At 38.0% G+C, this 23,032-nt stretch overlaps 1 protein-coding gene across 1 annotated transcript in view; it reads left to right on the top strand.

Annotated features, from left to right (window-relative positions):
* Nucleotides 1–23,032, top strand: part of LOC141631071 (uncharacterized) — a 204,823-nt gene extending 181,791 nt beyond the window's left edge. The window contains exons 2-4 of the mRNA XM_074443793.1: nucleotides 22,070–22,126; nucleotides 22,347–22,480; nucleotides 22,687–23,032. Coding sequence (XP_074299894.1) covers nucleotides 22,070–22,126; nucleotides 22,347–22,480; nucleotides 22,687–22,788 — 293 coding nt within the window. The 3' untranslated portion in view covers nucleotides 22,789–23,032. The remainder of the gene's footprint in view (nucleotides 1–22,069; nucleotides 22,127–22,346; nucleotides 22,481–22,686) is intronic.

Here is a 23,032-nt window from a genome sequence, read left to right as displayed (position 1 = left end):
ACTTGGAAATTCGACTCATTTGGAAAAACATCGTGTGCCCTTCATTTAGCAACGCCTTTTTCTACTCCTTCCATGATGAATAATGAGTGTTGCACGACTTTTTCACATAAACATAATATAGATACATGACAAGTGATTTTTGTTCTTTTGACATTTTTGTTCTTTTCTATTTTCTTTTCTTTTCTTTTTCAAAACCTCTTTATTCAAAACAAACCAAATGAAAACCGTTATTCCGACTCAAATGAGCTTAGCTAGAACTCATCAACTAAGACTTAAGTACCCTTCTTCATACAACCGACAACATGTTGACAACTTTCTTGATCAAGGAAGGTTGTTTATGGTATGTAGTGGGTTTTGTGCGTGTCAAATGGAAGGTTGGGGCTGAAAAGGGGTTAGCAAAATCGGTCCTAGTCTAAAGGGCTGAAAATTAGGCTTATTTGGCAATGTAAGGCTCAAAAATAATATGCAACGAATTGTTTTAAGTTATGCACACAAAATGAACATCTCATGGTAAAAAAGGAAAGGACGCCACGCTTATGCGTCGTGATGTGACATGCCACGCAAGGAGCATACTCACAACCTAAGGGAGACCGGGTATGGATGTACCGGTCCAAAGGAGGCTCTAAATCTCACATATAAGTAGCTATGTCAAAATCTAGGCCTAGACTACGGTCTTTGGTCTCACAAGGTGGTCAATACTCTCCGGTCATGCCTCATTTCCCAGGTATTTGCAAGCAAATACCATAACAAGGAGGTCACAAGGTGCAAGCCACTAGGAGGGGGAAGACACGGCTAAGCCGATATCATCATAGAGGGTATCATGCTCCCTTCCTAGACCACATTTTGTCATAAAATATGTACAAATTTGATGCAAACGGAATTTAAAGCACAAACAAGTATTTACAAAATACAAGATGCAATTCTAAACTAGCAACATAAGTAAACGTGCAAATAATTCTCTAACCTAGCAGCAGATAAGCAACACACACCAAGTTCCAAAATGGAACATCTTCATCAACATAGCCCATTCTCTTTCAACAACACAAAAAATGTAAAAGAAGAGGAATGAAAAAGAAGAAAGAGATCGAAAAGATTATACCAAGCGGTCTTGTGGTCTCCTAATGTTTCAAATATTCCGTATGTGCCTGCGCCACTTGTTAGACCAACATATATATACAATGCAATATTTTTTTGAATTTTTGAAAATTTTCAATTTTTAGGCATTTTTGAAAACTTTCTCAAATATATACAAGTAAATATGTACAATTATTAAGAATATGCACAAAGTGGATATTTCCCTCCCCACACTTGAATTTTACATTGTCCTCAATGGAACAAAGTATAGGGAGAGAATAGGAAAAATAAAGAACGTATTTTTGTATTTTTCAAATTTTGGAAAGGAAATAACATGTTTTTATTGTTTTGGAGATTTTCTTAAAATCAAATAACTTGTTTTTGTGTTTTTTTGGGCCTCCTCCCCACACTTATTATTTACAACATTCACTGATGAATGAAGTGTGGATAGGAGGCAAATTACTGAAAAGAAAATAACATGTTTTTGTATGATTTTTCAATTTTTCAATTTTTTTTGTCTTTTTGACTAAGAATGCAATGCATGCTTTAACTAAACGCAAAAATTGAAATACGATGCAATCTAGTCTATATGAATGCAATCCTATATGCGACTTATTTTACAAAAAATTAAATCTAATGCAACTATATAAAATGCAACTAGATGGCATACATATTCTACATATTTTACAACTAACTACATGCATACGGAAATGAAATATGAATGAGAGATTTGGATAAAAGCGATCATACTTAGCATTTGGATTGGAACGGGAGTGAGGTTAGCCATCATTACTAGGCCGCCTCAGAGTCGGAGTCTAGACCGTCATCATCATCATCATCATCATGCCCACCCCCAAACTCGTCTTCACGGATAAAGTCATCATTATTCATCGGCATAGAGGGGGCATGATGTGACTCATATTTATGCACATTTAGTCCCTTAACTAGCCTCGTTCCTATGCTTTCTAGCATGTATTAGGGTCGTTTCTATCTTAAGCTTCCTACTTTGCATATTCTATGAGGTTTTGTGTCCTTGGTAGAGAAGGAGCGCTAGCCTTGCGTGTATGGAGCAAAACGGAGCTAAATTGATCGCATCTAACGACCAAGCATCAAAGAGGAGACCGATACTAAAGGCCTAAGTTGATAGAACAAGTAAACGGGCAATGACGAAGGACCTCCACGACTGCTCAATGATCCCCACGGATCATGAGGCAGCCAAATGAAGAAGAAGAAAATCTGCAAGGAAGGACGGGCGACCCAGAGCCAGACCGGGCGTCCCACAGCACAGCCCGGGCTTCCCTAAGGAAGGTCGAGCGTCCTTTGATGCAGCATGAGCGGGAAACAGCAGTAGGTCGTGCATCCCAAAGCAGGACTTGCAAGGCGTTAAACTCATTTAAGGGGCTTAATCGTCATTTAAGCCCTTAGTTAACCTAATACTTGTACTTAGTATAAATACTCTCTTGTAATAGGAGATGAGTATCAAGTCATTAGAGTAGATTAGACATCAATTAGTTTAATTACTTATTAATCCTTCCTTAATTATTGTTCAAGAACTCTTAGATCTAGTTGGGTAATTGAAGATTATTGGGATTTATTTGGAGAATTGACAACTTTTCATCATCAATCAAGTTTTCTTTTATTATTCTTAGCATTCTATTTTGATCATCCTAAGTTGGTACAATCTTCTTACTCTTTACTTAATATTTGTTTATTGCTTTACTCTTCCACCATGTTTATACTTGTTAAAATGAATGACACCATTATTAACATGATTTCCATGGTAATGAGTGAGTAGTTCTTTAACTAGGGTTAATAGGGGATTAGGGGAGTTAATCATGGGGTAGATCTTTACTTAATAAGTTAATATGAATGCTTGCTTGTTATAGTTTCAACTTATGCACATGTTATGCTTGATGAAATGCTTGATTGACGACCTAGCATGAATCTCTTATCCTTTCAACAAGACTTGTAAGACATAAACTAACTAAAGGCTTGTTAGACCATACATATAGTTGAATTGGGAGAATTAAGTCGACTTGTAGGTGTTGTAAAGTCTTGACCGACTCGGCTTCGAGACCCAAAACTTCCTAGGAATTGTAAGATATAAACTAACTCGATTCCACTACAACAATAAATTGCTTGCATCTATGAAACTTGTTTATGTGATCTCATCATGATTCTGTGGGTTAATATCCGTATACTACCCTTCGAATTAAGGATTATAACGTAAAATTTCATATGCAATTTATAGTCATAAAACGAAAATAACAAGGAAACGATAAAGATTAGAAATCAACCTCGGGTCCTTTAAATGCGGCGTAAAGAACAGAAATCTAAGCAGATTTCCTCCTAATCGTTGCACCCAAGACTTGGTCCGAGATATGCCCTTGTGCTAGAACAGTGTTCTCCGATTGCCTTGCAATATAGGGAGAACTGATGTGAGTTTGCTTGAGATGTGAGATCTCGGTTTCTACAGAGAAGAATGCTCTTCGAAACCCTAAATTTTTAGCAAGAATGAATTAGGTTAGACAAGAGGAGAAAGCTCTCCTTTTATCTTGGTGATTCTCGGCCAAACCGAGTGAGAGGAGCCCGTATGGGCTTTTCAATTTCTCTTCACTTAAACTCGCGGTCCGGTCCATCACTCGCTAAGTGTATATGACGTGGTCTGATTATAAACTGTTATCGGTTATCGGAAATTAAGGCATCAGCTAATAATACGGGTTAGCTGAATTATTAATTCGTGTCCGACAAAACAGTATTGTATAATTACATTCAATACACATTTAATTAAATATAAATCACGTATATTTAATTTTACGAATTAACAGGTTAATTCGCTTTAGCCCATGATATTTAATCCGTATTAAATATAATATCTCAACATCACATATTTGACTAATTACTAGTCAAATAACTCGGACTAACTTGGTTAGTCAATTTTGGCATCTACATGACAAGATTTTCATCTTGTCACATCTCTCGAACGTATCCTATAGGTGTGACTTTTAGGGACCAGTTGATCACCGCCATCTGTATGACAATAACGTCAAACTTATCTAGCAAGCCAACCGTTATTGATAAACGTGGATCAACTGATAATAATACCAAAGTATGCCCTTTGATCCTTTTAGAGGTTTATAAGTCCTTGCACTAACTGTTAAGGACACCAACCCCAACAAGCTCCCACTTGTCCGTACAAGTGTATGTGCAATGACGTTATCCGCACTAACCGGAGGACACAAGCTCCAACAAACTCCCACTTGTCCGAACAAGTGTAGGTGCGATAACCGATTCTCATATTCATTTAAAATTTCTCCCACTCAATGTAAAACAATTTGCGGATCCGGATCCACAAAGGTCGTATTTTACAATCGATCTGTATCTAGAGTGGTTTCCCCGACTAGAGAGTAACTTAACCGATAAAACGAATCCGTATCCGAGCATGGCCATGCATTTCGATTCTGACTCCTCGAGTGGCCCTGAGAAATATCGAGTACCCGATAAAGGCTGAATATTTCCTTCAACTCGACTCCTTCCGATCTAAGCAAGCATGAAATGACCCAGAAAAAATCTACTTGGCCCCCTACGGATGACCGTGAGAAAGAAACCAAAGTCACCCAAAATCTGCCGTAGTCTCAAGAGACAATCGATAGTCAAAGAATCGACTCTTAGGATCACCATGGAAGTCCTATCCACGACCGGGCATCGAATGTTATAAAACATTTAGGACTCCACGTCGATGTCACAATTGTGTCCTACGAAATATCCGTATAAATCGCCTCTGTGATTGGTCACCAACCTTGTTGACTTATGGCTCGTTGAACCCACCATCAACCAACGTCACGTAATAATTGCCGAGTTATCGGCTCATGTGGGCAATTAAGGACTAACAAGATATAATGTTTGTTCAATTCACTTTGTGGTGTTCAAAATTGTCGTACAATTCCACATGAAAAACAAAATATATATATAAAAAATATCAAAACGATGATGTCGTATAGAGTACAAAGGAGAATGAATCGATCCATAAAAGAGTACTACAACTCAAGAACACGTTTGATTCCCATGGAATTTACGTGCCCTTCATGCTTATCTTGTCGTAATGCTTTAGTGAGAGGATCTGCTATGTTATCATCTGTAGCAATCTTTTCTATCACTATTGTCTTTTGCTCCACGTAATCCCGGATTAGATGAGCTTTCCGTTGTACATGTCTAGACTTGTTGCTAGACTTTGGCTCCTTAGCTTGGAAGATGGCACCACTATTGTCGCAATAGATGGTGATCGGGTCATTCGAACTAGGCACTACTGAGAGCCCATGTAAGAATTGACGCATCCATATCGCTTCCTTTGTTGCTTCAGACGCGGCATAGTACTCGGACTCGGTCGTAGAATCTGCTTTGTAACAGTTTGTTTCGAACTCTTCCACTGATCGCAGCGCCATTAAGAGTAAAAACGAATCCTGACTGAGATTTCGAGTCATCACGATCCGTTTGGAAGCTAGCATCTGCGTAACCGGTTGCGCATAGCTTTTGTTCGCCTCCATAAGTCAAAGCCCAATCTTTAGTCCTCCGTAGGTACTTAAGAATGTTCTTGACAGCCAACCAATGTGGTTCACCTGGTTCTTTGTTGGAATCGACTTGTCATACTCAATGCATATGCCACGTCCGGACGTGTGCATATCATGGCATACATGATTGATCCTATAGCCGAAGCATAAGGAATCCGTGTCATGCGCTCTTTCTCTCTTCCTGTCTCTGGTGCCCGAGACTTGCTCAAATGCACCCCAGGGACATGGGAAGGAACCCCTTCTTGGAGTTAGTCATACTGAATCTCTCTAGGACTTTGTCTATGTAAGACTCCTGACTGAGAGATAACATCCGTCGTGATCTATCTCGATAGATACGGATGCCAAGAATTCTTTGTGCCTCTCCCAGATCTTTCATCTGGAAATGGTTCTTCAACCATACTTTCACCGAAGTTAAGAGAGGTATGTCATTCCCAATCAGGAGTATGTCGTCAACATACAATATTAGAAAGACAATCTTGCTCCCACTCGACTTGATATATAGACATGGTTCCTCGACCGATCGAGTAAATCCATTTTCTTTTATCACTTGGTCGAAGCGATGATTCCAACTCCGTGATGCTTGCTTAAGTCCATAAATGGAACGCTTAAGCTTGCACACTTTCTTAGGATGTACTGGATCGATGAAACCTTCGGGTTGTACCATGTACAACTCTTCCTCCAAAAAGCCGTTTAAGAAGGCGGTTTTCACATCCATTTGCCAAATTTCATAGTCATGAAAAGCGGCGATCGCTAAGATAATCCGAATGGAACGCAAAGATAACTACGGGTGCAAAAATATCATCGTAGTGCAAACCTGGCACTTGGGTGAAACCTTTAGCAACTAGTCGTGCTTTATAGATATCTTGTTGACCTTCCACCAAATGCTTTATCTTGTAAAGCCATTTGCATTGAAGGGGACGAACCTTAGCAGGTAAGTCAACAAGATCCCACACGTTGTTCTCATACATGGAGTCCATCTCGGATTGCATGGCCTCAAGCCATAGCTTTGAGTCAGAACTTGTCATGGCACCTTTATAGGTTGCGGGTTCACTACTCGTTAAGAGTAGAACGTCATCTATGTCATGTTCCTCGACCATACCGATGTATCTGTCCGGAGGAATAGAGACTCTACCCGACCTCCTAGGTTCCTCAGGAATATTCACCGCAGCCGGGATTGAAGGAATAGGTTCCTCCAATGGTTGCTCGGTGTTTGGTTCTGGAATCTCCGACAGGTCGAAGGTTCTATCACTCTTTGCATTCTCGAGAAATTCCTTCTCTAAGAATGTCGCACTAGCCGCAACAAAAACACGTTGTTCGGTTGGCGAATAAAAGTAATGACCACGTGATCCTTTAGGATAACCTATAAAGTATGTCTTGACCGATCGCGGGCCGAGCTTATCTTCAGGTCTCCACTTGACATAAGCCTCGCAGCCCCAAACCCGTATAAAGGACAAGTTAGGGACCGTTCCCTTCCATAGTTCATATGGAGTCTTGTCAACAGACTTTAGACGGACTTGGTTAAGTATTAGAGCGGCTGACAAAAGAGCATAACCCCATAATGAATCGGGTAAAACCGTGTGACTCATCATGGATCGAACCATATCAAGTAGTGTTCGATTTCTCCGTTCGGACACACCATTCAACCGAGGTGTTCCGGGTGGAGTTAATCGTAGGGCAATCCCACAATCCTTCGGTGTGTTGATCAAACTCGTGAGAAAGATACTCGCCACCACGATCCGAACGCAGTGTTATTATCTTTCTACCCAACAGTTCTGTACCTATTTTGGTATTCCTTGAATTTCTCAAAGGATTCACTTTTGTGCTTCATTAAGTAGACATAGCCATATCTACTCAAATCGTCCGTGAAAGTGATGAAATACCTATAGCCTTCTCGTGCGGTGATTGACATAGGACCACATACATCCGTGTGTATGAGCCCTAATAGGTCGGCGCAGCGCATTCCAACACCTTTGAAGGAAATCCGAGTCATCTTACCGATGAGACATGATTCACACGTGCCAAATGATTGAAAATCAAAGGCCGAGATAGCTCCATGTTTGATGAGCCGTTTTACGCGTTTCTCATTAATGTGTCCCATACGGCAGTGCCATAGATACGTTTGATCTTTGTCACCAACCTTTAACTTTTTATTCATTACGTGTAATATTTCGTTGGTCTGATCTAAAACATAAATTCCATTCATGGAGACTGCCTTGCCATAAATCATATTGTGTAATGAGAAAATGCAAGAATTATTCTCTATTACAAATGAAAAACCAAGTTTATCAAGCGCAGAAACAGAAATAATGTTTTTAGAAAGACTGGGTACATAATAGCAATCATATAATGATAACTCAAATCCGCTAGGAAGTTGGATCACATATGTCCCCTTGGAGATGGCAGCTACTCTTGCTCCATTCCCAACACGCAAGTCCACCTCACCCTTTACGAGGGGTTCGATGTTTCGGAGCCCCTGCACATGATTACACAGATGAGAACCACAACCAGTATCAAGTACCCAAGTTCCGTAACTTGCGTGGTTAATCTCAATCATATGAATAAAAGTAGAAGAGAGAGAAGACATACCAACAGGTTTAACACGACCTGCCTTTAAGTCCTCATGATAAACAGGACATGTGCGTCTCCAATGCCCAGTCTTGTGGCAATGATGGCATTCCATGTTTTCACTCTTGCTCTTTGTCATGCCTGATGAGTTACTCGCCTCACCAGGACCACTCTTCCCCGAACCCGACTTCTTGAACTTCGCCTTACCTACGTTAGGTTTGCACGGAGCTTTTGCCCTTACCTTTCCCTTTGTTTGACACAACGAGAACATCCTGTTTCGAGCTCCCACCGCACTTCATGTCCTTCTCGGTCTGTACGAGGAGGGAGTGCAGTTCATGGGGAGTTTTCTTCAAATCATTCATATAGTAATTCGCTCTAAATTGCGAAAAACCATCGTGGAGTGAGTGAAGCATGCGGTCGATAACAATGTTCTCGCTGATGTTACGCTTAAAGGTCTCCGACTTCTCGACATTCTCAATCATGCTGAGAATGTGTGGGCTAACCGGTTGGCCCTTCTGGAGTCTCGCATCAAAGAAGCGAGTGGTATGCTCATAGGTCACGATTCTCGGTGCTTTCGAGAATTCCTTAGTGAGCGTGGTGAAAATCTTGTTTGCACCTTGGGCTATGAAGCGTTTATGCAAATTGGGTTCCATTGCAAAAATAAGTACGTTCTTCACCGCACTGACTTCTAAAGCGAAATCGTTATACTTGTTGATTTCGTTAATTCCAGCCGTGGGACCTGGGTTTAACGGCATGGGCTCAAGCAGATATCCGAGCTTTCCGTCGCCGGCGCGGCAAAAGATTCCGTAATCTTTGCCTCCCGATCCGCGGGTTGGATCCGTCATTCTTCGATCGAGTGGACCGATTCATCTGACTCATGAAGATCCTAAGCCAGGACTCACGGTCCAATGTGGCACTTGGCATTGGGTTATCACTTGAACCATCCATTTGATGTTTAGCAGTTTAAAACGTGATCTACACTGAAAAAGAAAGAAAAACAAAACGAAATAAGCAACTCATCGAGGTGATTTAAGTCTATTTTAAAATTCATTTTAAACATGTAGACTCTCGCACTTGCATAATTGATCTCCCTCAAGAATGATACAAGTGATCCCAAGACTCAATTTCAGAAATTGATAAGCCAACTGTTTAGCTAATTCTTCCTAAGAACTCTTGGTCGATAGATTTCTCAAATCCTATCTTATAGTCCACCATGATCACAGGATCGTACGAGTGACCATAGTGTTGAGATAAAATAGGTCAATCAGTTCCAACTTACCCGACGTAGAAGGGGTCATAGTATGCCTACCGACGAAGAAGGGACTCATTGGAGTTTGACCTATAAAGACCGTTCTCAATTTTGGTTTATACGAGGAAGATCCCATCAACAAAATTATAATTCATTTTAAGTGAACGAATAACTAGCGTCTGTCGTGAATGAATTTATTTGGAAGATGGCTTAGAAACGTGTGACATGAGAATGTCAATGAAAACTAACTCGTGACCTCTATATGTGTCAGTTTTCATGCAATAAATTATAGGTGGTTTGGTTTTTAGGCGGAATATGATGCATATTATCGTTGCATAAAAATAAATAAAGGAATGCGATACGTAAATAAAAAATTCCTAGTGTGGCCTATCCTAGTATAAGAACAAGATACAACTTTGGAATCCACCGTTGGACCCGAAAAGCTTGTCTTGATGTTCCATCTTGATCCAAGTAGCGGGAGTGAGCATCTGGTCTCCATCTTTGGTCTTCTCAAAAAATTACAATTAAAATTACAAAATATAAACCTATTTACATTCTAATTAAAACTGTAATTACAAGTGAAAAATCCAAAACGGAGATACAAGATCTCAAAATACAACCAAGACCGTGTTCCATCATTACGGTAACACGTTCTACTAAGGCCACACTAAGTTACAATCGCTTGTAAAATTAAATACGTAATTAAAAGGCATTCACGGCATTCAACAAAACGATAAATAAAGATGCATCAACTAAAAACAAATTCATTCGTGACATAATTCCGTAATTATGTTAAATTTATCCAAACCACCTTTTAATGATTAAAATACATGTGATAAAACCGCTTCTATCATTTAATTTTAATCCATTATAATCCGTCATTTTAAAGACGCTTTAAAACAACTATATGGTACGTGAGTGAACCGATTCACTATTAAGCGAGTGTACTATATCCGTATAAAGTACATATTGAAGCCAAAAGAAAATTTAAATCAAAAGAAACAAATTTTCAAAGTCATTAAAGATTTAAATCCCTCGATCCAGGGACACGAGTGCTCGATCGAGGGACAGGAGGGCTCGATCGACTGAACTGCAAGTCGATCGAGAGGTATACTAATCAGGAGGTGCTCGATCGACTAAACTGGAGGTCGATCGAGTACCTATATCAGCAAAACTACTCGATCGAGTACGAGGACAACTCGATCGAGCAGAGGGGTTTTGAAAGCGGTCGATCGAGTACAAAGAAGGACTCGATCGAGCAAAAGGTTTTGAGACGGGGTCGATCGAGTACAACAGGGGACTCGATCGAGCAAAAACAAGACAAACAAAGACTCGATCGAGTAGAAATACGCTCGATCGAATGCTAAAGTGGCTGAAACTTCAAAACCCTCGTGAAAACTATATTTCGAGACAAAATCAAATGTAATTTTGATCAAAAACGCCTCAAAACAAATTTAACAATTGACAAAAACTTGACATGTTGCTATAATCTCTCGGTATAAAATAACAACATGTAAAAACAACATGAAATTTGAAGCAAAACAGCCGTGTAAAACATGGCACGGTTTGGTTTTCGAGACAAAACAACAACAAGAGCAACCGTGTAAACAGGACACGGTTCCCAAAGCAACCAAAAAAACGCAGCAAATTAGAAAAATTTCTGCCGAGTAAAAAAAATGGCTGCCGAGACAAATTTTTAACCAAAAATCATCGTTTCAACAATCGTTTGATGAAAAACACACATAAAAATTTACGTGGCCTCGCTCTGATACCACTTGTGGGTTAATATCCGTATACTACCCTTCGAATTAAGGATTATAACGTAAAATTTCATATGCAATTTATAGTCATAAAACGAAAATAACAAGGAAACGATAAAGATTAGAAATCAACCTCGGGTCCTTTAAATGCGGCGTAAAGAACAGAAATCTAAGCAGATTTCCTCCTAATCGTTGCACCCAAGACTTGGTCCGAGATATGCCCTTGTGCTAGAACAGTGTTCTCCGATTGCCTTGCAATATAGGGAGAACTGATGTGAGTTTGCTTGAGATGTGAGATCTCGGTTTCTACAGAGAAGAATGCTCTTCGAAACCCTAAATTTTTAGCAAGAATGAATTAGGTTAGACAAGAGGAGAAAGCTCTCCTTTTGTCTTGGTGATTCTCGGCCAAACCGAGTGAGAGGAGCCCGTATGGGCTTTTCAATTTCTCTTCACTTAAACTCGCGGTCCGGTCCATCACTCGCTAAGTGTATATGACGTGGTCTGATTATAAACTGTTATCGGTTATCGGAAATTAAGGCATCAGCTAATAATACGGGTTAGCTGAATTATTAATTCGTGTCCGACAAAACAGTATTGTATAATTACATTCAATACACATTTAATTAAATATAAATCACGTATATTTAATTTTACGAATTAACAGGTTAATTCGCTTTAGCCCATGATATTTAATCCGTATTAAATATAATATCTCAACATCACATATTTGACTAATTACTAGTCAAATAACTCGGACTAACTGGTTAGTCAATTTTGGCATCTACATGACAGTATTTTCATACTGTCACATCTCTCGAACGTATCCTATAGGTGTGACTTTTAGGGACCAGTTGATCACCGCCATCTGTATGACAATAACGTCAAACTTATCTAGCAAGCCAACCGTTATTGATAAACGTGGATCAACTGATAATAATACCAAAGTATGCCCTTTGATCCTTTTAGAGGTTTATAAGTCCTTGCACTAACTGTTAAGGACACCAACCCCAACAGATTCCCCTATGAACCCATGACACCCTAGTGCCTTTTATCAATTGTTTACACTCCCATTTAGTTATCTTGCTTTGTTTTCCACTTGTTTACATTTACTTTGTCAAGTAGTTTAGATAGCCATCTCAACCCAAACTAAATTGCGACTTTAAGGCATAACTACTTGTATTTGATAGCTTAATCCAATACCCGTCCCTTGGGATCCGACCTTTCTTACCGCTCTACTAAGGGTAGTTTGTTGAGACTATAAATATTGTTTGAGAACGTACAACGACACGTTCATCAAAATGGCGTCGTTGCCGGGGACGATGTTCAATTGAATTGTTATCATTTGTTGTTTTTAGTTGTGTCTTTCTTTGCCTTGAGGAAAAACATTTCATCAAGGTACTTCTCACCTTTTTATCTTAGTTTATATTGTAAGATGGACCTTATAGATTGTTGTGTAGAGGACCATGTGGGTTCTACTCTCATCAAAGACCCTTTGAAAGCATTGGAGGCCTTGGAAGCAAGTGAGGCCAACGGTAAACATTGGGTATTGGAAGTAGATCTCCTTGAAGGTGCTCTAGCCAACAAAGAGCTCACCTATGAGCAATCCATGAGGATAGATGGCATCCTCAAAGAGTCATCACAACCCATCAAGGTGGAGCAAGCAATGAGGGTAAAAAGCGTAATAGAGGTGGAAAGCGTAATGGATGTGGAAAGTATTCCCAATGAACCATCAAAGGTAGAAATTGAGGTACAAACACCATCTTTAAAACCCCTTCCCCCAAATTTAAAGTATACTTACCTTGATGAGTCTAAAACCAAATCCGTGATTGTCAATGAAAAACTTGATGAATGTCAATAGGAAAGTGTGCTTGGTGTGTTAAAAGAACATGAAAAGGCTATAGGTTATAGTCTAGATGATCTTAAGGGAATAAGCCCCGACTTTTGCATGCATAGGATACATTTAGAAGAAGACCATAGGCCTACCATTCAAGGCCAAAGGAGACTAAATCCCAATATGCAAGAAATTGTAAAAGCGGAGGTTATGAAATTACTTGATGTGGGAATCATTTATCCCATATCGGATTCCTTGTGGGTTAGCCCCGTTCATGTGGTACCCAAGAAAAAAGGTACCACAGTGGTAAAAAATGACAAGAACGAGCTAATACCCATAAGGAAGATCACCGGTTGGCGAATGTGTATTGATTATCGTAAGTTGAATTCCGGAACAAGAATATCTCAACCAAAATTCGTTTGCCCCTTCCATAAGCCAACTCCTAAGACTCCATACTAGCTATTTTACCGAACCCTAGCACCCCCATTCCCTTTTCCTATATAAACCACACACATGAACACCGAGAAGGGGGACGGAAAAACACGGTTTTGAGAGCATTCGAAACCCTAGCAATTGCCTTACTTTATCAAGTAACAAAGCTACCCTAAACTCCTCTCATACCCAGAAACAAAGCGCAATGTTCACATAAGATATTAGACGAACATTAGAGCTTCGATTTGCTCTCTTATTCGTGTTCTCCCGCGTTCTGGACAACACCTGTTCTCGTTCATTTTGATTCATTTTTAACCATTTTTACCTCTGTTTTTTTGCTAAAGTTTAAATCTTTGGAGTCTAAAGATTCCAGAACATCTTTCGGATTTAAATTTGAGTAAGAAACGAAGACACAATCTTCATTTGAAAATCGCTGCACGAAGTGCCTTTTACGCGAGAAATTGTTTTGATTTTCGAAATTGATTTTGTTAAATTGTTTCGATATTTGTTTTACAATCGTCGAAGAAGCGCCTTCTAAGTAACACTTGCATACGGGATCCCGAGTGGTGTCTAAGTTTACATTTAAGTTGAGGGTGCACAAAATACCGTCTCTTTATTTCTCCTTTTGCTCGTGTGGTACACGACCTTATGGCTTTTTTTTTATTTCGTTTTTTGCATCGTTCGTTAATTATCGTTTCATTAGTTAATTTTTCGTAATTATGATGTTAATGATGGTTTAATTGCTGTTAGAATAATAGTATGTTAATCATATGTTTGTTTTCAATTTATGACGATAACATGTTAGTTAGAATAATTATCATGTTTAAATTATAAAATGAAATAATTTGTTAATCGTATCACGATAACATGTTCTAAATTAATTAAAATGAAATTTTAGTTAGTTTATTTCATTCTCATATGATTTGCTTTTGTTTATTTTTAATTACGAAGTAATTAGTTTATATTCACATGTTTAATGATTTGTTTTAATTTTAATTATGAAATAGTTAAGATTGAATCACATGTTTATTTGCTTTATTTGATTTATGATGCATGTATGTTTATTTGTATCATTTATCTTTGTTAAATCGCAACTTGGCCAAATTAATATGTAGAAAGCATGTTAAATGAATTAGACATTCATAGGTCATACAAAACCCGACATAGGATTTAAAATGAATTTCTTTAAAGAATTTAATGAATTCATCTCTTCTTATGACGATTTCTCGCTAGTTGAATTGCGCATGCTTAGCATCCGATCCATGACACTCGATGACTAGAATAGTCAATTTCGACCTCCTCTTAGGCCGTATGTTTGGCCGGGTGGTACCTCGGCTTTCGTGCCACTTTGGTCCGGTTTTGTTTGTTTTGTTTAATGATTGCGGTTTTATATCAATTGTTATTGTAATTTAATTGTTGTAATTATTTCATTATAATTTCAAGCAATGTATTTTGTACTTTAAATATGGGTCAAGTTAGTCCTTTATTTCGAGTCAAAATGATTATACAAGTGTTTGTTTTAATTGGTTGAGTTGAAGTATTTAATCAATTAAATCGAAGTGAGCACTACTACAAATCCAGGCAACTACAACGCCCCTTTAACAACGATTATTCACGAAAATCACAATAGACGTTGTAGAATGTATGACGCGAATTTTACTAAAATGAATTACAACGGGTATGGTTATAAAAACCGTTGTTATAAGGTTTAACAACGGGTTACACATGCACAACCGTTGTTAATAATTTGGCGCAAAATTGACGCAAAGTTAGTGAAAAGTAATCACAACGGTTGCTTTTGGAACCCGTTGTTAAAACTTATTTGACAACGGTTGTTGTTTTACAACCGTTGTTAAAACTTATTTGACAACGGTTGTTGTTTAATAACCGTTGTCAATACCTTCCATACTATAAACCACACAAACACAAGTCTGCTACAGCCACAAAGCACAAACCTTCATACACAAACACAAACCCAGCAGACAAACACAAACACAAACATAAACACAAACACAAAACACACTTTCTCATCGTCTCTTTCTCTCTTTCTCTCTTTCTCATCGTCTCTTTATCTTCTCGCCGTCACTGTTGATTTCATCGTCTAATTATCAGGTAAATCTCGCCGTCACTGTTGGTTTCATCGTCTTTCATCGTCATTATTTTCTTTTTCTAATTATTTCATTTGCATGTGTATGTGTTAGTTTTTATCGACTATTATGTTATTTATTTAAGTATTATTCGCTTAATTCGTCTTTCATCGTCATTATTCGCTTAATTAACAAAGATGAAGCAAGATGATAGAGAGGAATGCCGATAAACATAATTAATATATATATATATATATATATATAATAAATACATAAATTAAAAAAAAAATTACATTAATAAAAATGCAATTCTTATATTTTCATAGAGGGTCTTATTCTCCTCTATGATATCCGTCCTCTCCTCCTTGGCTATTTGGAGGTTCCGTTCAGCAGTTGCTATATCGTCATATAGCTGCAACTGCTGCTGCTCTGTCAAGCCATCTTCTTTGGCGTCCTTCAGAATGGATCGAGCATCCGCAAGGTAGCTCCTAAAACTTTCCTCAATGTGGAGCAACCGGCGGATGAAACTGTTGTTGTTCTCGATCATAGTAAGAGTCTTAAGGATGATATCATTCATTTTGGTTGAGTTTGGAGTTTGTTTTGAAAGATTAAGTAGGGTTAATTTATTTGGAGTTTGTTTTAGCAGTTAGGGTTTGGAGATGTATATAGTGAGATAATGAAAATGTTAGTTGAGATAATGCATGTATTTATACTAAGCAATGTGTGGGTTGAGTTATTTTTTAATTAATATATATGTTAGGAAGTTGTGCCATAATCATCATTATATCTCTTAATGCTGCTTCAAATCTTATTACTAACCCTTCTCATTCCATATTGTCCGTTCATATGCACAGTGATGGCAGTAATAATGCATGCATCGGATTATAATGGGCCGTAATTATGCATGCATCTAGTAATATTTAATTTACTTTTTTTTATTTTTTAAGAATAAACAACAACGGTTATTTATTAAAAAACCGTTGTCTTTAGTTATAACAACGGTTTTGTATATTACAACCGTTGTTATAACTTTCCCCCCAAAATTGAGTCACACTTTCCACAACGGGTTTTTATACTTAAAACCGTTGTTAATAGTTTCAACAACGGGTTCCTTAAGAAACCCAACCGTTGTTAAAACCTTTTACAACGGACGCTTTAACAACGTCCACTTTTTTATATAACAACGGTTTTTAACCGTTGTTATAGCCTGTATCTGTAGTAGTGGAGCGCGCAAAACGATGATGAGGCCAAGGACTAGGTTCATGTGAGTCGTGACCTCACTATATGGCACAAATTTCGAGGCCTAAGTAGGCTAGTCGTGTCGTGTGTCAAATGTTATGTTTAGCAATTGTATTTAGATCGAGTTGTATCTTTAATTCAATTGTTTGCAAATCGAGTCGACGAGAATCGTCTGGGTTGTAATAGCTTAGCTCCCCAACGGCTCCCCCACTCCCATCTAAGCCATGTCATGAATTGAATGCTTGTTAGCATAGTTCAAATCAACCTCACATGCTAAATCAAGTGGACAAAGTAGATTAGATGCATTAAACGATTAGAAACCAAGCTCGCATGATAGGTTTAAAATGGTGTTTTGCACTTTCATACAACAATCGTAGTCTTGTCCAATTAACCATCACAGTCCCAAGTAGAGGCCGTTATTGCAACGGGCATGGGTGGGTGTTTTATTAACGAACTTCCCATCACGTACTTTCAACAACAAACTCAAATCTCATTTTTCAAAATGGTTCCCAAATTTCCTTAAATTTGGTGGCGACTCCAAGACGATTTTTAACCCCGTGGATTATACATTCAAATCCCCACATCCACAGGGTCACACATGCAAGTTATTTAAATGCTCAAGTTAAACATAGGATTTGATAAAATTGTTAATTGTTTAGGCTTAAAGACAACCACCCCTCGGCCTTATTGTCAACCATAGGCCGGGTCCTAGAGGACTCTCATTATTTCTAGGTCGTCCTACTAACACATGTTTAGTCTAATTCAATTTCGTGCCTCTCGACTTATAAAAGTGAATTAACAAATTTAATCTAAGATAGTGATCATTTATCAAAGACTAACAATACAATGTAAACATGTGAAAGAAACAATGAAACAATATTATAGCATCCTAGTTCAACAATTGCAAGAACTACTTATGCATGGTTTCCCTTATTCCCTAGACAAATTAACTACTCTTGCATAATGTAAATTACACTAATGACAAATGATAAAGTGATCATAATTAGTAAATGGAAATGACAAAGGAATAACAAAGTAGTACTAGAAATGAGATTACCTTTATAATGGAAATAGAACTTGAATATAGAAGAACAAATACTTGAAATGGAAATTGCAAATGAACTTGAAATGTTTAAAGGAAATTACAATAAGGAAATGCTTAAGGGAAATATAATCTAACCTAAACTAAAAACTGAAATGAGAGTATAAATGTGGTATAGAAGGTGTGTAACAAGTGTATATGAAATTTGTTTGAGGTCCCGGATCAACACCCTTTATATAGGAGTGAAAGATGAAACGTAAGCATTCAAGAGGGAGGTAGCCCCGATTGGGGCCACCGTACCCCACCCCGATCAGGGTCGTGGTGATTTGACTATTTCTCTTAATTCCTCATTAATCAACACCAAGTATCCTATGCTCCGTCATTAAGCTCCTTAATCACCCGAGTTAAGAGCATCATTTGGCATCCTAAGAACATCTCAAAGCTTGACTCTTGGTCTTCCTTGACTTGGACTTTTCTTTTGGGCCAATTTCATTTCTTCACTTGTTCATCAACCCAAGCTTCATACTTCTTACTCGGGCTTGGAAATTACCAAAATACCCTTCCGCGGTCATGCTTAGTCTTTTTAGCCTCTTGAACTCATGTGCTTAAAACTTTGACGGGAAGAAGCTACTAAAAGCTTAATTTCCTACAAAATGCAATGAATACGAGCAAACATAACTAGAACATGAAATTAGCTCATTAGATCACTAACATTAGTGCAAATGACATGTAAAATAGAGCTAAAATAGGGGTTAAAACGTATATAAAATGGACTTATCACATCATCATTTTTATGTATGAGTCGATTGGGATAACATGTTGGTATTTGAGGAAGTTTTATCCATGATATATTAGGATTGAGTTTATGATGAGTCATGTAATTGGTGTTGTGTTGCATTTTCCATGTATGGTCATTGTTGTGTTGTGTTGGAGATCATTGGTGGTGTTACTTGGTTATTAAGGAGACGTAAGACGGTTGGGAGACCGTCTTACGCTTGAGTCGCCTCTTAGAACTTCCCACTCTAAGAGGGATGTGCACATTAATGGCTTGAGTTACGGAGGGACTCGTGTGGTTGAGACACGATGTCTAACAGGGGATCCGGTTGGCTTTCGGACCCGGTACGTCTGGGCGTGTCAGGGTACCTATTTGTGATTGTTGGTATGTCTGGGCGTGTCCCAGTACCAGTGTGGTTGTCGATATGTCTGGACGTGTCCCGGTACCATGGTGGTTGTGTTTACGTCTGGGTGTGTCCCAGTAGCGAAGTGGTTATTGTTTGATAACGTCTCATTCATGTTATAGTCATGTTGCATACTCACACACTTTGAGTTGAGTCACACTGTATTCATTTATTTAAATTGACGCTTGTGTATTTGTGTAATTGTCACCTATTTCCGGGGGTGGCCTGTGTCGATCCATATGATATTTCCGATCATATGGGGAGCAGGTTAAGTACAAGTTGTTTTGGTGTCACGCGGGAGACGGGACGAGCTTCAGGCTTGGAGTCGAGTCGACATGAGATAGTATTCTTTAGAAGAGTATATTAGTCATGAGTTGTATCATTTATTTCATTTATTCATTTACGGTTATATAATCCACTAAATACTTTATTTATATTAATTGTTTATTGATTGCAACTCCGATTTCACCGCCTTGGGAAACTGAAATGGTAACATCTCCCAATTACCTTGGCCGGGTAAGAAGGGGGTGTTACAGATAGGGAACCGGGACGCAAAATGCAAGTAAAGACATGCAAAACCGTGTCAAATGGAGTCAAAATGCATAAGAAGCAAGAGGGGAAATGGTATAAATTGACCATATATCACCCATCAATACCTTTATGTGTCCCCATCATTCTTGCAATTCTTGTACCTTTGGAGTTGATACGCGTTGTCACCCATATTTGGCTAGGGGTTGTGCATGCTTAGACAAAGTCTGTCAGAGTCATCCCCCATGTCGCGTCAGTCACTCCTATGTCTGTATTGCATTTGTCCATCAGTCAGTGTCTGTTGGACCATATAGTCATATGCTTATGTTTTGATAATGACAAGTGTGCTTAATTATATATATACTTGTTGCTTGTAATCGTTTGTTTAGTTTTGATAGATTAAACATAGTTACACTTTGGCAAGACGATTTGTGAAGTAAAGTTATAGTTGTTTTAGCTCCAAGCTTCAAGATTCATTTGAGCTCATGACAAAGTACGAGAACAAGTTCCAAGTAATAATTACAAGTGATGAATGTTAAATGAAGCTCAAGATAAGCTCGTGATGTAGAGCTTATTACCCAGATAGAAATCAAGCTCAATATAAGATCAAGATGAAGAGCTTATGATCAAGATGAAGAGCTTATTGAAGAGATGAACCTCATACTGAAGATCTCCAGGAAGATTAGCTAGTATAAATCATCATTCGATAACGGTATTTTTAGAAGTAATTTTGACAAGTAATGTTATAGCTATTTTAGTTGGATACTCTAATCATAATAAAGCATATAAAGTTTTTAATAAAAGAACTTTATGCATCGAGAAAAGTATTCATGTTATTTTTGATGAAAATAATATGTTTGATGAAGCTGAACAGGATGAGGAGTAAGATATGAATGAATCAGATTTCCATCTATCTAGAGATGATCCTCCAGCGTTGGAAGAGGAAGATAAAAAAATTGAAGGCATTAATGATGAACGTGGAAGTCCTTCAAATGAAAAGGGTAAGAGAGCTTATTGTTAGTGTATAACAACCATTGATTGCTTTAATTGAACTTATGCTCTGGTTTTGATTTCCTATTTTAGTGCGTTGTTCATTTGGTGCGTAATTCAGATCTGCTTGATTGAATTGAATAATTACGATTTAAATTTACTCATTTTGATCAGAGTATTCGATTTGGTAACCCTTTTACGCTTAATGTTCATGGTTATGGTTCCTTTGGTTAAATTTACTCATTTTGATCAGAGTATTCGATTTGGTAACCCTTGTAGAATTGTGATATACATTTATACTCCCTCCGTTTCGATCATTTGTTTACGTTCGCTAAAAGGATCTCTCACAATGACTCGAAAAGGTGAATAAATGATTGAGACGACGGATTTAACTTATAAGGAGTAAAGTTATAAGTAGATGATATCATTCTGAAATTTGTTTTGTTGATCTGATTGAATTTATGTTTTTATACCATGAAATTAATCACAAGGAAACTGTAACTGTTGTAGGGTTTAAGCACTGTGTGATTCTAATCTGATGTCTTCTTCATCGAGCAAGAGAAGAGAGTTAGATGTTATGAAATTGTAAGTAGATTTTTTTTTAATGTTCTATTCAAGGCTGCCTATATCTTCTGTATATTTCTCACATGATTCCATTTGGGTTGCCATTAATTAAAAAAAAAAATTCTTTTTTGTTTTCATTTAGAATGGGGGTGAAAGATTCAATCTTTTTCAGCTTCGGAATTAAATGTAACACTAGGGTGAAATTATTTGATCAGTAAACGATATTGATTTACGAGTAGTTTTTATCTCATACTCAGTCTGCCCCAACCCTTTGTTTGTCTTTGACTAAAATACGCCCCTTACAAAGAATAAAAAGAAGCAAAACAAATGATTGGGACAAAAGGTGTATTTGATTTAATTAAGATGAATTATTGATTTTGTTTTTATGTTTGTAGGTATATCAGGATAAATTAAAAACCGAATTAGCGAATTGTTTCTCGATTTCACTGAAAAACTAAATTTAATCTAGCCAAATCGTACATAGCCGCAGGTATTTAAAGGTGGATTAGAAGTAACTTTTGGTTTGATATTCTTTAGGTGTCGCATTTTGGCTCAACTCATATCATAAAGTGCAACAAGGATTTTAAAATTTGTTCTTTTTAAGTATTCCGTAGGTCTAAGCTAAACTGAAATGCGATTTGTTATGGTCAGCGTACAGCGGCAAATCTAGAAATTTTGTTTTTGGGATATTGATTTTTATTTTGTTTTATACTTATGTTAAGGTCCATATTTAAGAATTTTAGGGGTAGCAAAAAGACAGTCTTAATCATTTTTTGGAAATACCCTTTGCTACTAGCTAGGTGCCAAGGTGATTTTCCTTAAAAAAACTAGTTGCTCTGTGATTTCGTATGTTAGAATTATGATTACCGGGTTCATGACATCAACAGTAAACCTGCTGGCTGCATCTTTTGAACTCCGGATAACTATTAATAACTTAAGTGCTACTTGATGTGATGCTTCAGGAAGATCTGCCCGCCCCGCTCCTCGTCCTGCAGCTCGTAGCCCTCCTCCAAAGACAGGTAATTTATCATTCATAATTTCATATAGCCAAATGCAGTGGTACTTGGCCTATTTGTTGGCTCATGTACATGTAGTGGGTGAGAATATTTTTTATCCACATTTTTATCGGTCCTTGCATGATTGACCTCCTGATTCTGCTATTCGGCTGCCGTGACACAGTATTAATTTTGCTTTGTTGTTACTCCCTCCCGGTTTAACTGGCAGTGCTGTGGCACACAGGGCTGTGGATGCGGTTGTGGGTCCTCGCACTATTCAACATGAAATGGTTAATTCTGAGGCTGCTCAACCAGCACCTGCTGCTGCCTGCTAGTATCAGTGATGCTTGTGGAATTCACTCAAAGGCCTTCCAAGATGTATGTGATTTCTTCTTAGTACATCAAACTTCTCAAATCTATAGCTCCTCTTCTCCTGTTTCTCCTTAAATTTTGTTTGACTTGTTGAATTTTTCTAATTTTGGTCGTTCCCCATGCTGTAATCAAAGTCTATTATTGATGCAAATTTGATTATGCATATTGACTATAGCTCCCACACTTGCACTTGTCTTATCTTGTTGATGCAGTGCTTAAACAGCTATGGAAGCGACATTAGCAAATGCCAGTTCTACCTTGACATGTTGAGCGAGTGCAAGAGAAACTCGGGGGTTATGGGTGCTTCAAGTTAGTACTGATGGATGATGATATAGATAATTTTAAGTAAGTTAGCTGAAGCTTTGAAACTTTCGGATGTGGTGTTGTATTGGTGTGTAGTCGTTATCTATTTTCTTGGACTGCTGCCTCACCTGTAATAATGCTATATAAGCGGGCGGACTTGTGTGACGACTATGATTGGCAACTTTATTGCTTTGGTCTTTCCCAAGCTGTAATTGCCGTTAAATAAGAAAAATCTGTATTGCTTCTCCGAGCAAA

The sequence above is a fragment of the Silene latifolia genome, chromosome 2, assembly GCF_048544455.1.
Source record: "Silene latifolia isolate original U9 population chromosome 2, ASM4854445v1, whole genome shotgun sequence".
Classification (NCBI taxonomy): domain Eukaryota; kingdom Viridiplantae; phylum Streptophyta; class Magnoliopsida; order Caryophyllales; family Caryophyllaceae; genus Silene; species Silene latifolia.
This window is presented reverse-complemented; position numbering and strand designations above follow the sequence as displayed.